The 16,617-nt window shown below is 37.3% G+C and overlaps 1 protein-coding gene across 6 annotated transcripts; it reads left to right on the forward strand.

The window, feature by feature from the left end:
- Window positions 1-1,065: 1,065 nt before the first annotated feature.
- Window positions 1,066-6,267, forward strand: LOC116267385 (transcription factor PIF3-like). Of its 6 annotated transcripts, XM_031649062.2 has the most exons (9): window positions 1,071-1,306; window positions 1,997-2,134; window positions 2,284-3,250; window positions 4,368-4,466; window positions 4,538-4,603; window positions 4,854-4,919; window positions 5,001-5,267; window positions 5,362-5,461; window positions 5,845-6,267. In XM_031649062.2, exons 2-9 carry the CDS (start codon window positions 2,130-2,132, stop codon window positions 5,847-5,849), a joined length of 1,575 nt encoding a protein of 524 aa, XP_031504922.1. In that variant the 5' UTR covers window positions 1,071-1,306; window positions 1,997-2,129; the 3' UTR covers window positions 5,850-6,267. The 6 variants fall into 6 exon arrangements, with proteins under 6 accessions (XP_031504921.1, XP_031504920.1, XP_031504916.1 ...); XM_031649061.2 differs by lacking the exon at window positions 5,845-6,267 and having other exon boundaries at window positions 1,066-1,314; window positions 5,362-5,832; XM_031649060.2 differs by lacking the exon at window positions 5,845-6,267 and having other exon boundaries at window positions 1,066-1,310; window positions 5,362-5,832.
- The last annotated feature ends 10,350 nt before the right edge of the window (window positions 6,268-16,617 follow it).

Consider the following 16,617-nt stretch of genomic DNA (forward strand, 5'->3'; position numbering starts at 1 on the left):
TGATGAACATCAAAATCAAAGAGCAAATGAAGAGTTTGCAAGGTTTTCTACTGGGATTGGAGAAGATGCAAGTGCAACTGTAGATAAAATGAATATCCACCTCTAGCTTGGTGGATTAAACATGGACATTTTTATCCTACTCTTCAATACCTTGCTTTGAGATTGTTAGTTCAACCTGCTACATCTTCATGCTGTGAGAGAAATTGGAGTACATATTCACAAATCCACACCATAAAACGAAATAATCTCACAAGCAAACGTGCAGAAGATCTGGTTTATGTGCATTCTAACCTTCGACTTCTATCAAGAATGAAAAAAGAATATAGGTAAATAAGTATATTATTTATTCATTTAGATGTTTCTCCTCTTATTACCTAATATCATAATAATTACAATTTGTTTTGTCTTGTAGGGAAGGAGAAACCAAAATTGGGATGTGAATGTTGAGGACTTCAACTTAGAAGAAGACAATGAACTTGAAGCTGTTAATTCAAGTTTTGAAAAACCTTCTATTCCAGCATCCTCTATTGTGCAAGAAGAACAAGAAGAAGAAAACGATTTGTCATTTGAGCATTCATAATGTGTAGAATGATGATAAACAATGTTTTGTGATTCACAATCTTTTGTTTGTGATGGACAAGGTGTCAAGGACAATGTTTTGTGATGGACAAGGACAATGTTTTGTTTGAGATTATATTAGTGAACTATTTTTCTTTTTTTTTAATTTTATTTATTTTTTAGAATATTTAATTTAGCCGTGTCAGCGTATCCAAAAATTTTGAAAATTACCGTACCCGTACCCGCATCCCCATATCCGCACCCGTATCACATTCGCATTCGTGTGACATAGCGTAAAAGGCTTGCGCCTGTTGACTTGTGCAAGCAACCTCACGAATGGAATAGTGTAATTTCGTCTAAAAGGGTTCAGCTACTCAAACTTATCCCTCGCTATTTTCTTTTTTGGACATTGAGGATCCTTTCGCTCTGAAGATAGATTTTCACTTTCTGTGAGGCTTCCCCCCTCATTAATTCTGTGCAAGAGTCTGTGTTTCAGAAGGACGTGAATCACGAATTAACCACGGTTAACACTTGGTTGAGTTGTGCGTGTACTCGCGGGTTCTAATATTTCTTCTGTTCGAAGGTGCGGTGACAAACCCATGATTGATATCCTCCATACTCGGTGCCGAGACGGCGGAGAGTGCAGCGAGACATCACTGTACCAGGTCTGCCTCTATAGTTTAATACCACTGCAGCTTCGGCCCCCCTCACAAAATAATGATGGTACCACGAGAACAATGCCTTACGGGTAGGTTGGTGTGTAGTCTTCTTCTCCTTTGTTTTCATGACGATGGTTCTGAGTGGTTCGAAGTTTCGCAGAAAACAGTGCAGGGATTGCATGGTTTGTGATGTTATCTTTGTTTTGAACTGTTCTGGGTTATGAAAAGGGTTCGTGAATTATTAGTTTCTTGAGAGTTACGATCAATTTTCCGTTTTCTTTTGGTATGCAAGATTGTGGTGGACACCTTTCTGCTTTGGTTATCAGCTGCCTGTTACTTCATGCGTTACTTATGTTGATCTTTAACTTTCGATATGTCTTTTTGGGTTATTGGTGTGACGTTTTGCTAATTAACTATCCATATCAGGTTGGTTTCGGCTGGAATATCTTTACCCATTTCTCCCTTCTTGTTTTCCTTCTGATAGTAAAAATGATCCTTTTTCGAGAGAAATTTTTTCCTGTTCTGAAGTCTGTTGTGCCATTGGACATCTTAATGAGGATCTGCCGGCCGTTGCTGTTTTCCTATTTTTCTCGCTTCTTTTTCTTCCTCCTCAATTCAGTTAAAATTTGTATTGGCCATGATCATTGCTGTTCTTCTAAATTTTGTTTCGGTAGGTTCTGCTCTGATTTCTTGTCTCTGTTCTAGTGACTGTTCTATTCTGTTTGGATTTCGAAATTAAGTACGTCTGCTTAAAGTACCTTTATGGAATATCATTTCAGTGAGAAGGAGGAGTCTGTTGTGAAGGGATGAATAAATGCCTTCAGGACGGGGTTATCGAGTAGACAAGAAAATAATTACCTGGTTTTTCTCAACATCCGACGAGTGATAGGATTTCTGGACAAGAACAGAAACATGGGGTAAGTGCCGAGTCAAATTTGTCTCCTTTTATATAGTTTAGCTTTTTTGGCTGCTTTCCTTAAAACAGATTCCTGTATCAAAATTTTAATATGCGCTATCAATTTCAAATTTGCGTGTTCGTGATCCGGACACTGTTGTTGCATAACAGACAGCAGCAAGAGCTTGTGGAATTGCTTTGGAGAAATGGTCACGTTGTCCAGCAGGCCCAAAATCACAAGAAACAGTTGGGTGGTTGTAAAGAATCGCAGTATAATATGAGAACAGAGGAGAAGAACGAGCGTGCAAGCCTGGAGAAGAATGAAATTGGATGGACCCACCAAAGTTTCAATCCGGGGGGTGAAACTGCACCGTGGCTACGTTCCTTTCCTGATGATCCGTTTGATGAACTGTGCTCAAATTTTTTTGACGAGATACCAAGTGTTGTTGCAGCTGAGCCTGCGAGGACAAGAAACGAAGCCCCAGGAAGGGAGAAAACAGTAAAACAATGTATTTCTGACGCTGTAACCAAGGTTCAAGATTGCAAAGCTGGTAACTTGCCCAAGAACATGGATGAATCAAAGTTCGTTTTTTCATCATTATCCCATTCAAGTTATGAGGGCAACTCTTCTGGAAACCATGTTGCACCTGTGATGCTGCCCCCTAAAGGACATCTAACTGTTGACACAAAGCCATCAACATTGCATCAGGATGCTGCAAAGCTTGTGAATTTCTCACATTTTTCTCTGTCCGCATTGATTTCTATGGCTAATACCGACCCAACTTGTGAAGCTCTTGGATACAAGCCGAAGAATCCAGTTGCGAAGTCTATAGGCGACCCATTAGTCACTGCAAATGGATCAAACAATTATGCGATAGATCAGAATCAAATGCAGTTGGATCCACCTTTCCTCTCTACTCAATCTGCTGATAATGTTTTATCTTTGGAAAATGACGTTCCAAGAGGGCTATTAACCACTGGTGACAAAGGACAACAACTTGCAGGCGATGTGCTTGAAGGAACCTCATCTTCAGGTGCATCTGGCTGCAGTACTGGGAAGTTTGGCGAGCAAACTACTGGCAAGAATAGCCAGAAAAGAAAGGCCAGGGATGTCGAAGAGTCTGACTGCCGTAGTGAGGTTAGTGACTCACAGATTTCGATGACTTAATCCTTGAGAAATGGATCTGAGATTTGCAATTGGATGGATGAAATATTTACTGTTCTCAAAAATATCCTTCAGTATAGCTTTCCTATTTCACAAATATTTATTTCTAGTGTCCTTCTCTCTCTCTCTCTTTCTCTCTCTCTCTCTCTATCTCTTTCTCTGTTTTCTCTTCTTCGAATCATTTTTCTTTCACGCCCTCTAATCCTAAACGGGCCTGCATTTTTTTAGCAGGAGATTCTGAAATTACTTCACTTTTTCTACAGATATTTTATTTAGTGATTTATTTTGTCACTGGTATGAATATATCCTGTGAAAAGAGAGATAGGGCTTCTTTTCATCCTGATGGAGATCTTTACACCAAATTAATATACAGAACACTTTGCCTCTTGCTACTTGTATCCATCCTCTCGTCTCTTCAGCTTTTGTAAGAAAGAAGAAACAGAAGTTTTGTTCCCTGGAAGACATTGCTGTGTTTTTTTTGCTTGGTGTCCTTTGTAAGTATCAGTTTGCCAAAAGAACAGAAAATGGTTGGTTTAGTCTAGCTCAGCAGGAAAATTTCTTTCAGAGACTGACACACAAGCCTTCAATGCTTAAATTTACTTCTTTTTACATTTTTTTTTTCTAATGACCCTTTCCTGTTCCAGCATTTCTATCTTTCCAGTTTATTCAAAGCTTGTATCCTTCTCTTCTCTCTATCTATGTGGTTCTTCTCTTTTTCTTTCCTCTGTTTTTCCCTTTTTATTTCATGTGTGCGTGTCTATCTTTGGCATTGGCCCTGGATTTGTTTACCTTTTTCTCTTTATTATGATAGGAAACAAAAATAAGTATTTATTTAGTTGTTTATTATAAGTATTTTTTACCTTTTTATTTGTTCTGCTTTCTCAAGTTTCTCTTGTTAGCCGCATGTTCCATTTAAATTAAGAATCCTTTGCATTAACCACTTCCTCAATCCTTAGTCCTTCTAGGAGAAGGATAAGACAGTTTAACTGACAGCGTATCCACAACTCTTGGCCTATGTGGTTATCTTCCTTTTTGCTTTTTTTTTTTTTCTCTTTGAGATACAGTAATTGCTTATGTAATAAACATACAGGGTATCGGATACGAATCTGTTGAAGCTAAGCGACCATTTTCAAAATCTGCTTCATCTCGCAGAAGTCGAGCTGCTGAAGTCCATAATCTGTCAGAGAGGGTAAGCCATAGCAATGCTATCTCAAGCCTGTATTTAGGTTGTTGTGTTGCTTATGCATTGTCTCTATACAGAGACGTCGAGATCGAATCAATGAGAAGATGAAAGCATTGCAAGAGCTTATACCCCATTGTAACAAGGTGAAATTTTCTTTCCTTTCACCTATATCCTAGTTAGTGGAATTTGATTTTTTTCTTCTCATTGTTTTAGATATTGTCACATATTGCTTGGAATGTTTAGTTCTTTCTGTGAGTGTTAGGGATGTTATATAATAACATATATAGTGATTTCCTTTTTCTTATTTTAATGCATATCTTGGATTAGAGTTGTTGTAACCTTCTTGTTTTGCTAATTGCTTAAAGAGTTTCTGGTCCGTTTCTTATTATTCAGTCAGACAAGGCTTCAATGTTGGATGAGGCGATTGAGTACTTAAAATCTCTTCAGTTGCAAGTGCAGGCATGTGACTGTATCCAAATTTTTTTTGCTGGTACTCTCTTTGTAATTAGTTTGTTAAGATTTGTCGTTTTCTTTTTTCAGATAATGTGGATGGGTGGAGGAATGACACCATATATATTTCCTGGTATTCAACACTATTTGTCACCATTGGCTGTGGCTCATGCATCTCGGCCTTCCTTACATGGTTCCATGCCGTTGCCAGAGATCCCACTGGTGGACCAATCTAGAACCACTGTCGCTGGTTCAGATCAGTTAACACAAAGGTCACCCATCCAATCTTCTGATATGAACATCCAGGAATATTACGCCCGCCAACTTAGTATTCAGCAAATGCACATAGCATCACAGGTTAAGTCATGGCGGCTTTTTCTATCATTTACTTGACAGCATCAATGGTCAGCTGTTTCTATCTAACTCATTGTGTTTTTTGTACCTTCAAAAGATGATGCCGCAGAATCAGAGAACCCTTGAAACTCTGGGCAGTAGCAGTGTCATTCGTGATTCTGGGACCCGATGTGAAAATTTCCAGTTTTGCAAATCTGGTAATAGTGATATTTCTTCCTCATTACTATGTACTATGAAAGCCGAAGCGGGTGACAATCCTTCATATTGATCTTCAGACCAACCTACTACGGCTGTCATGAAGTACATGTGATGCACTTGGTCTGTCTTGATAAGGCATCAATATTATTGCATCATTTTGTATTTCCCTCACAAAAACTAAAAATGCAGTTAAATTTTCTTGCATAAATCTTGGCGACCAACCACTCTGGTTTTCTAACATGGATGTATATAGTGATTTGGGTGCTTATGTTTCATGCGCTGGTTTTTTGGCCAAAACTATTCAAATGGATTTTACCTTTCACTCATGGCTTACCCCTTGCAATTATTTGAAAGTAACCATGACAATCTCTTGGTTTAGCAGATTAAAAAGATTCTTCGGCTTGCAAGCGTTCAGATATTTGTATTTCATGTTTAATGAATGCACTTCAGCCACCGGCGAACCTGCAGCAGATAACAGCTAATGATTGCTGCCAGCTCAACTAATATGGTCCCCAGAGAAACAATGAGTTGGTAATTTGTACGTCAGCTGAAACCTTCAATTAAATCCTTTTGGAATATAGTTGGAGCTGTAAACGTGGTTGTATTTATACTAGTCTCTGACATACCATATGTTGCATTGAATGTTGAGCCAGTCACATGCCTGCACTTGCAACTGAAGAGATTTTAAGTACTCAATCGCCTCATCCAACATTGAAGCCTTGTCTGACTGAATAATAAGAAACGGACTAAGTAAATGTAGCTGTACTGGTTCATGAAATAATAAATGATGTAATATTGCCTTTCATCTCTTGTTGTTCTGCCTGCAGTCCTCAAGCTTTATTTCTGCATTTGGGAAAATGTATAAAGCAATGTTGTTTAGACGGTGTTTCCATTATTTCTGCAGAAAATGGGTGCTTCATAAAATAATAAATGATGTAATATTTTCATCTCATGGTGCTATTCTATCATGAGAGATATATAAAGCAATGTTGGTTAAATGATGTGTTTTCAAATATTTCAGCAAAAAAGAGTTTCTGGTGTATGGAAGAAAATGCTGCATGAATATTTTCATGTCAAACATGCTTTATACAGCAGTTTTTATCTGGGACTCACAATTTTGGCAATTACAGTTGTGGAGTTCAGGAGTCATCTTAAGCAATGTCCTTTTTCCCTTTTGGGTAAAACTAGTCCAAGTTTCAAAAGTCCTGTTCTAGTGGAAGAATTTTTACTAATGGATCATATGGTTTGGCTGTGTGAAGATGCAAAAAGAGAGATTTGAGAAAGAGGAATTAGCTCTGGCTAGCTATTGGTCCTGAAGGAGAGGATATTGGTCCTGCAAGTTGATCAGCCAGATGCCGGATGTTACTGAAAGGTTAAAATTTAAAATGTGTTTCTAAATAATGATAAATTAACTTTAACATTGGTGACGGTTTATAGTGCGATGATGATTTATGGTGGTTTAATGATGATTGGTGGTCCATTAAGTGATAACTTTTTAAAGTCAAAACATCGAGCAGCCATTTGACATCATTGACTTTTCCGTATATGTAAGGCGATTCAATTCCGCTAAATGCTGGATTTTGTGGGATAGATAAAATTTTAAAAATTTGTCGTTATAAGAAAAAAATTGAAGTTAAAACCGTCGAGCAACCATCCCACATCTAACATCGTTGACTTTTTCCATATATGTAGAACAATTCAATCCTTCTAGATGCTGGATTTTGTCGGATAGACAAAATTTTAAAATTTGTCAATTAAAAAAAAATCAGTACATTGTATTAGTGATGGTTTGTGGTGCAACGACAGTTGTCAGAAGCTTTAACGATAATTAGTGATTCTTTTAGCAATTTTTCTTTTATTTTAGTTATCTGGTAACATCCGGCATCGGATAGCATTGAGACTTTTCTATATATATGTTGGACATTGGATGTTGTCATGTTGCTAGAATTTAAAAGGTTTATATCATATAGCAACAGTTTTTACTCGAACAACAGTTTATGAAAGCTTTAGAAATTATTTGCATAGAACAATGGTAAACTGGACAACCATTTACATGGAATTGCTGTTAATGGTCAAGACTGAACAACATGATTGTTTTAATGTAATTGAACTTGAACAGACTTGGAAAGGAAAAGGATGAGCACTCCCAAGTTTCTGCGTCTTTTTACCGCCTTATCATTTTGAAATTTTCCGAAGGCGACATGAGTGCAAGGTGCCTGTGATTGTAAACCCCAACTGTCGTAGTTTTCTCGAGTAATGTGTAGGCCTAGGCATTCGCAGGCTTGAACCATGACAAGCCTAGTGCCTGGCAGGGCAAAAGCGTTTGCCGGCAGCCTAACACATATGTATGTACGAGAGAGAGAAAGAGAGCTTCATGTGCCGTGTCCAGTGGGCACTGGTCAATTCTTTCATGTGATATAATTCCCCACTTGATAGTCTAAACAAATGCAGGTCAAGCTTAATAAAAGCATAATTTTATAGAATATTTGCAAATTCCTTGGATAAGCTCGATCTCTCTCCCCTTCTTTCTCTCTATTTTCTACGTACTAGGATCATCACTGTAAGGGAAGCAATAAGAGAAAAGAAGAGAAAATCAGGTATGCGCACACCACTTAAACTAAAGCATTAATGCCGCGTAAAAGAACAAGAGGCCCACGCGTCGCGAACTTCACTTCAAGTGTAAATGCATCTTATATTATTATCTCAAGGCTAGGCATCATCCCTCAGGGAAACAATAATACGACTGTCATGCAGGTCTATCCCAATGGGTGAAAGACACCCACGGGCAGCAGCTAGCCATTCAATTATTGTTTCACATGCATGCCTTCTGCGGCTCGACCATGAATGTCTCATCATGTTGTCACGTACTTGTGTCGCATGTGTTCTCTGTAACATTAATGCAGTTTTCTGTTAATTTGCTTAAAAATTAAAGCAGATTTATGAAATATATTGTGTTTTAACGTTTCATGAATCAATCACAATCTTTCCAACAGATTTATCAAATACCTCCATAAGCTACACATGACTAGTGCTTCTATAACTTAGGTACTATGTTATTAGTGTCTCCATCCAGCAAATCCCCCAAAACATAATCCATTCTCATCACCCTGCGTAATTATTTCACACTAGGCACACGTGCTTCTCTTCAATTAATACAGTTTCTTTTCCATTGACGGAGGGCAGATTGAAGCCCTCACCAAGAAAATTGGCTTCTTCTCCTATTCTTTGAGCTATTTATTCCTGATAGTGAGACATCATATCATCTGCTACACATTTGAGTTGTTGGCGGGATAGTTGGTATCATTGACGAGAGAGAGAGAGAAAGAGAGACAGTCCAGTCCATATATAAACACGAAAGCAGTGACGACCATTCATGTGGACTGCTGCAGCGGAACGTGCTTTTTTTTTTTTATTTTTAAATAATTTTTTCTAGTTTTACTGAAGGTGGTTGATGTCAGAGCCGGCTCCAGTTGAACATGCCTACCATTGAAGTCCTGATTTCTCATTAGGCTGTAGCTACGTGCCTCTTTTGGATTTTCAGATAATTAGAATATTGTCGGTGGAAATTGGACGTTCTTCATTAATGTATTGAAGACTAATTTCAGATAAGGCAAGTTGGCGATCCTTTACAAAAGCAAACCAGTTGCCGGCTTTTCTATGATGGGACGACTAAAACAGTGTCCAACGGCTTTACAAGGCCGATATCAGCGAGACAAGTTCTCTTTCGTTTATATCATCTTTTGATAAAAGAGAAAAAGCCGAGGTACAAGGAAGCTGCGTGGTGTGGGCAATTGCCCACACCAGCCCACTTACGGTATCTAATAGGCATTTCATTATTTACATTTAACATAATTTACAACATAAATTTCTTAGACGGAAATTTTTTGGCTCCGTCACTGAAGAGAAAAGAATACCTCGTTTTGTGTTTGGAAGTTTAATTTTGAAAAGAAACAAAAATTAAAAAGTTATATTTGGATAGTAGAGAAACGAAATGACATGGAAGAAACTCAACACTTTTTTCCTTTCCACATTCTTGTGTCCTTTCCTTTCCCTCCGTTCAAATATAAAGTGCAGTTAACTTGTTTAAAATCATGCTTCTCTTCATGATCATTTTATTCTAACAAGGTTTTGTTCATTGCGAGTCACTGATTTTGTGTCCTAACTTTTCTTATTTTACATAAAATATGACGCGAATGCCATTTTTGTTATTTATGAGATAAACAATGTAAATCACATCCATTAAAATTTTCTAGTTAAATGGTCTTGAGATGGGGAACACTATTCATGCGCACACACAGACACATACACACACACACACCTGTACTCATCTACAAGTTTTGGTTCATAAAGTTTTGGTTCATATAGTTTTGGAGTAAATATGATTGTCTCGATCATATCTTGGAAAATCAGGACATAGTTTGCTCATTTTATAGACATGGCAAAACATTTTTTATGTTTAAAGGGCATGATTAGAACATTATCTTTTTAAAAATAAATCATATTTGAATGTTACATGCTTGACATGTGTATGACTTCAATGATATAACTTTATAACCTTACAAGTGTAGGGGACTCATCAGAATTATATAAAAATATGAGTAAATATGATTGTCTTGATCATATCTTGGAAAATCAGTAGGACATACTTTGCTCATTTTTTAGACATGGCAAAACATTTTTTATGTTTAAAAGGCATGATTAGAACGTTATTTTTTAAAAATAAATTATATTTGAATGTTATAAGCTTGACATATGTATGACTTCAATGATATAACTTTATAACCTTACAAGTATAGGGGACTCATCAGAATTATATATATATATATATTCAATTTCACTCTAAGACTGTTGGAAAAGGATTGAAACGCCAATGGCGTTTTGATATTTTTTTTTCGCACACATAGACAATCTACAAACACACACACACACACACACACACACACATATATATATATATATATATATATATATATCAAAAGAGAGAGAGAGACGGAGATCTAACTTAAAAAGTTGAAACCGTGTAAGCTCCCATCGAAGAATTTTTTTGAACAATCCTTTGTGTGCCATTTTTTCCTCCATGCTAATAAAGAATGTTTTGGCTTTAAGAATGAGTCATAAGATCGCCGTGACATGGCCATGTGTTTTGGGAAGACATGTTATATATATATATAACACTCTCCTTGCATATGGGCCAATCTGCTTAGATATTGATGAGCACCTAACATGCAGACATACTGATATGTCGTGGTCGTTCTTCAACTTGGCACACTTGGATCAACTTGGCACCAACTCTATTGGTTGAGATCGCTCTTCAGAACCAATTCCAACTGGGTATCATTTTCCTTTCTGAACAATATGAAGCAAAAGAACAAATAAAATAATACAAATCGTAATCAATTATCTGGGTTGCAGGATCTGGCCTACTGCTATACCCTAATTATGTGAAAGGTCAATGCCAGGCATCCTATCATTTATTATATAATATCATACAGCAATGTCACCTACAATGGCAGACAGAGCATTATTTTATCAAAGAATCTGAATAAAATACTAGGATCAGCAAATTGCTTAGGACCCTTTTATTCTCTTCCCATTTTTCTTTCAAAATTTTTTTACTCATTGTAACACAAGCCGAACACAATTGCTCCTCAGTTTGGTTGCCCTCGTCTTTCCTTGGAGGCTGTCTCGATAGGCCCGTCATGTTTCATGGCACCTGAGGTCAGCATTTGCTCTTGCATCGAATCACACAATTGATCATGAGTCATGTTGCCGGGGAGCTATCAATCAAGAAATGAAAAGAAAAAAAAAAAAGAAGGCAGACGGTCAACAACAGATATTACTTCAAGTCTGTAGGCAAACAGGAATTCGAAAGAAGAGAATAGCAAAAAGAAAAAGGAGTACTTTTTTTTTTTTTACATAGATCCATCATTCTACTGATATGTATACTTTTTGTTTTTCTGGGGAAGCTATGAGATATAAAGTATCTAATTATGCAGTCATTTTAGAGGTTCGACGTATTATGCGGTTGAGATAGTAATATATGCTGGTAATTATCTGACAAAATAGAAGGTGGTTATCACAGTTGTCTACACCAGCCCACATAAATTTGTTTATTCTCAAATTAAGACCTCAAAGCTCATTCGTTTATTTACATATTGGTGAAAGAAGGGGACTTGAGTATTATATAAAAAACTAGTGCGAGATATGATATTTATATATAATCGGATAGAATTTCTGCCAATTTCAGATTTGGATTCAGAACCAATTGTAAGAGTTCTGCATCCGATTAGTAATCAGATCCAGTTGTCCGTCATATATGTATATCCAAGTTGACAAACTTAAATGGCTGAAACGCAAGAACGCCTTTCTCAATTTGTCCATCAATTTTTTAAGAACTATGCAAAACTTTATAAACTAGAACTGCTCTCAAGTTTTATCAAATCCATGTTCACAAAGTGGCTCAAGGTTAACCGGAAAATAAGAGAAATAAAACCATGTTACATGGGTATCATATTTGTCGCGTGCATGCATTTAAAAATTTTGAAGAATTAAGACAAATAGATCAAAAGGTAAGAGTAAAATGATATCCGCTTGCGTTCTAAATATTTAACTTAAAGTCCAACTAAATCGATTAATCGAGGCAAGTACTTAAATATTACCAATTAGTCAAAACTGACATGAAATATCACGCATGAATTCCCCATCCTTCGCAGAATCTCACTCAATAATGACACTCATAGAAGGAAGGGCAAACCTTTGTGGTGCTTTGTGCTTGGCGATGTAAGGCAGTTCGGCCTTGACGGCAGCTTGTGCGTTCTGTTGTCTCCATAGCCTTCAAGTTCAAGCTCTCTGAATTCGACATCCTATTGCCCTTCTCCTTTTCTGTTTTGCCCTGTGAGAATTACGTGGGGGCAAATGTAAGCACTAACTGCATATATATATGAAGAAATTAAAGATAGCACCGGTTTCGCTAGGCCGAATGGGTTCTTGACACGTGTTCCGTTCACCACGACCAACCGGTAGTGAGTGCCGGATGTCCACATAAAAATGTTTGTGGGCTAAGTCAAATTCATATTTTACTATTTCACTAGAACTTCCAACATTGTTCCAGCTAATTCTGGCAACCGGTCAAACATTTCATAACTACTAAGTGGCGCGCATTGGAAATGAGGATATGTCCTGTAAAGTAGATTGAATATGATGGTCCATTGGATTCAACTCCATCAGCAGGACAAAAAAGCTCTCTATAGAGTAAACGTGTAAGAGTTCAAAAAGAAAAAACGTTTTTCCTAAATGACAGTTTTACACCTGAAGAAACGAAGAATATCAAAAGTTAAAAAGGTAACATGCCCCGGGTCTGAACGACGTTTCGCACTATTGCTTGAGAAGGTGACAACAGAATTGCGTCCGTGGCTTCATGAAATGGTCTATGTTATATGGAACAACATAGCTGATTGAGAGGCTCATATAAGATGATATTTAAGAAATTGCTTCAAGTACAAACAATGAACTATCAGAATCTAGGACGGTTTTTTGTTAGATTGCTATCATAATATTGTTTGACCTCACTTATAAAATATTAAACAGGAACTCAATCCTCGTTTTATATATTCTTTCCATTCTTTTGTTCATTATCCCTGACGCTTCGTTTATTGGGTAAGCTTGGATCATGCATGCAGAGTCCTATGCATCAGATGGTGCCAATTGATGATAATGTAACCAGCTGCCAAAATTCTTGCTCTCAACTCTTCGTATTGAAGGCCTTAGCATGAAGTACTGCAAAATGTGCCAGGTTAACTATTGCAATTTTCAATCCCCGACAATTCTAGTTTACTTTTGCAAAAGCACAACTGCGTTCACTAAGTAACGCTTGGATGATGCAGGATTTAATCGTTTACCACGTATAGGTAAATTCATTTTTGTCACTTTAGTTCCAACATTGATAATGCATGTTAGTCACCGCCTTTTGGTGATTCCTGTGAATATATATATATATATATATATAGAGGGAGAGAGAGAGAGAGAGAGAGACTTCATTAGTATCCCATGCCTTGACTACCAAGAAGCATGTCAAGTACAAGCTATTTCTTTTCTGTTATCACACAATTCGACCGATCTGTGTACGCACTTAAGTATCAAAGATCAATTACATACATGGCTATGTTATTTTCTTTCATTTCGCTTGAACAAAGTAATTCAAGAGATAAATGTGTGTGAAAGGCAATTTATATATAAATCAAACCAAGAATTATACCTGATAAATGATAGGAGATTCGCTTAAAAGGGCAACAGTTCTCACAGAATGGAGAACTGTGTACTTCCACAATCCAATTTGGAAGGAGAATCACACATTTGTCTTTCTTCCTCACAGGAATTGATGGAGGAGCGGAGCAGCAAAATCTTTTGGACCTTTGGTCATTATTCTCGTTGTTTGTGTCCAGAGCCGTAGATCTGTTTTGACCCTATTTAAAGGCGTTTAAGCATCATTTGTAATCAGTTTTTGGAGTGAATGAAAACCCTAACAGCTATTTTGCATTCTCTTTCCATTTTTCGTTTTTGTTCAACCCTAGATTAGGGGAGCGAATTACTTAACGACTAAATGCTAAAAATTTCAAAAGTTTGAACTTGAAACAGATTTGGATCTTTCCCATCTTGGGCAAAGCAATACCTAAATTCCAACATTCTCCCACACATACATGGTAAAGAACATGTCTGACTCTATGTGTGCATTCTCATATACATACTAGCAAATGTATCTTGTGAACCAATGAGCATGAATGAGTGAAAGAATATAGTATGCCAGTTAAGATCATACAATGCCTTGTACCAAGTTTATTTGAATGGGGTAATTTATGTTGGTATGGAAATTTAATATGAGGAAACCTCATCTTGAACCTTTTAGGGCAATGTATGATATGATGCTGATATATTTTCAACTTATAGTTTGATATCTTTGAAAACATGTCTTCTTATCAAACAAGCATTTCAATGGTTTTAACATCTCATCTTATGAAGTGTTTGAGGCAATCAGTTTGTGTGAGAACAATCTTAATTTGGTTGCATACTCATATAGATGTGCAACATGCTTTAAAATATAAACACGTCTTAATAAGTCATATCCTGTACAATTAGGTAGACCTTACATGCTTCAAATACAATTTGGCTATTGGTTTTATAATCAGCCACCCTCTCATGAGTAGGTATAAAACTCTAACATGTTTTTTTCCTTTTGATATAATGTCGCATACATATTTACACCTAGTATCTATCTGTTTAGTTTTACTGTGAACTTTGGGACTCTTTACATATACAATTGTAGCCTAATAATTACAATAGATAGTCATAGGCAACTCAGGATAATGAATTATTCCTAGATGCTTACTATGTTTTCCTAGCCAAAAACACCTTCTTATACTGCCATTGAGCAAATTACAAATTTTGTTTCCATAATATGAATGCTACACATAGTTGTTTCTTGCTATACCAAAATATAGCTCTTCACATCAACAAGAATACATAGCCAAATTTGGATTTGCATTCATCTAAGTCACCACCCTAATATGCATCTATATATTCCATTGTGCACATATCTCTATCATAGTAACACGATGCAAAATTGATTGTGCCTTTCAGGTCCAATGTCCATGCCTAGAATTTGATTGATACCCCTAATTATCCCTAACGCATGACATATATCAGGTTAGGTGCAAATCATTAAATAAATTAACCTACCTATAACCTAAAATGTTAAACATTAGACACAAATTTCATTTCTTCAAGTTTTTTAGGACACAACTAAAGGTTGAGTTTACCACCTTTAGTGATTGGAGTGTCAATGAATCTGTGACCTCTCATGCCAAAACACTCTAAGATCTTCTTGACATATGATCCTGTGAATAATGCAAGAGTAGGCTGAGAAATCTGTTGGCGAGTCCCAAAAGGCAACTACTGAAGATCTTATGCTTCTAGAGAGCTTGGAGCTGGCAACCAAACTGTTTGCTTTTGGTTATGTTGGAGCAAATGCATCTTTGGAGGAAGCCCTAGAAGCGACTTGCAGGAGACAACAATTGATGACACCGTTTGGGATGCGTCTCCAGCTGATCCGAGCTGAAAAGGAGATGTTGTTAAAGACAGGTTGCTGAAGACGCATGTTGGAAGGAACCTCGTGCTGCACCAAACTGAAGAAAAGCAGCTGTTGGAGAATGCTGTTAAAGATGCTTCTGCTGCACCAGGCTGTAGAGGAGCAGCTGTTGGGGTGCTCTAAGGAAGAAGCCTTGAGGCAAACTGTTAGGAGGCGCAACTGATATGCTCCAAGGAAGTGAATTCCTGCTGATTCAAGCTGAAGAGCAGCAGCTATTGATGTTGGTTAGAAGAAGCCTCCTACTGCACCACGCTGAAGAAGGCAAGCTGTAGGAGACAGCAGCTAATGACGCTCCAAGGAAGTGACTTCCTGCTTGTCCGATCTGAAGAGCAGCAGCTGTTGAATCGGTTGGAGACAGCATGCTGGAGCAGTGGAAGAAGATTGTCTCAAGGAAGAACCCTCTCCTTGAGCTGTAGCTAAAGTCACAGGTTGAAGCTGCGGCTGAAGAGGTTGCTGCTGGAGACGTCCAAGGTTGAAGCTCCTCTAGAGCTGTCCGTTGACCCTTTTTATAAAGCTTCAGCTAGAAATATTGATAAGGTCCTTGGGGACTTAGTCCCTTCAGCTTGGGAACCAAGTGAGTCGTCGTGGAGATTGATTTAGCGATCAAATCCCCCAACTAAAGAGAAGAGGGAGAAGGCTGCACCCAACTGGGCAGCTTCCTTTTTCCTTCAATGATCCATCATGGGATGGATCAACTTAATATATTTTTTTTTGTTCTGAAAACCAGCGAGCTTAATTAAGTTAGGTTTGGTTTTAGTTAGAATCATTCAATATGATTCTAAAAGATGAAAAAAAAAAGAGCATACCAACCTTAACTAAGTTGGTTTTGCTATAAAATGATTTGAAAAGAAGAGAAAGAGAGCATGCCCAAATAAGGCTTCTCTAATTCAATTTTGAAAAACATACCAACTTAATTAAGTTGGTCTGGGACTGAATTTAAATGATTCAAAATGATTTAAAGAAGGATAGAGAGAGTTATACTGAATGGGATGCTCTCGTTTTAAAAATGTTTTC

Source organism: Nymphaea colorata, chromosome 14, assembly GCF_008831285.2.
Source record: "Nymphaea colorata isolate Beijing-Zhang1983 chromosome 14, ASM883128v2, whole genome shotgun sequence".
NCBI classification, from domain to species: Eukaryota; Viridiplantae; Streptophyta; class Magnoliopsida; order Nymphaeales; family Nymphaeaceae; genus Nymphaea; species Nymphaea colorata.

Bases quoted from the DNA above. Each gene is read 5' to 3' on its own strand.
- LOC116267385 (XM_031649061.2), top strand. The intron at 4,920-5,000 runs GCATGTGACTGT...TTCTTTTTTCAG, and splicing joins CTCTTCAGTTGCAAGTGCAG to ATAATGTGGATGGGTGGAGG. The intron at 5,268-5,361 runs GTTAAGTCATGG...TACCTTCAAAAG, and splicing joins AAATGCACATAGCATCACAG to ATGATGCCGCAGAATCAGAG.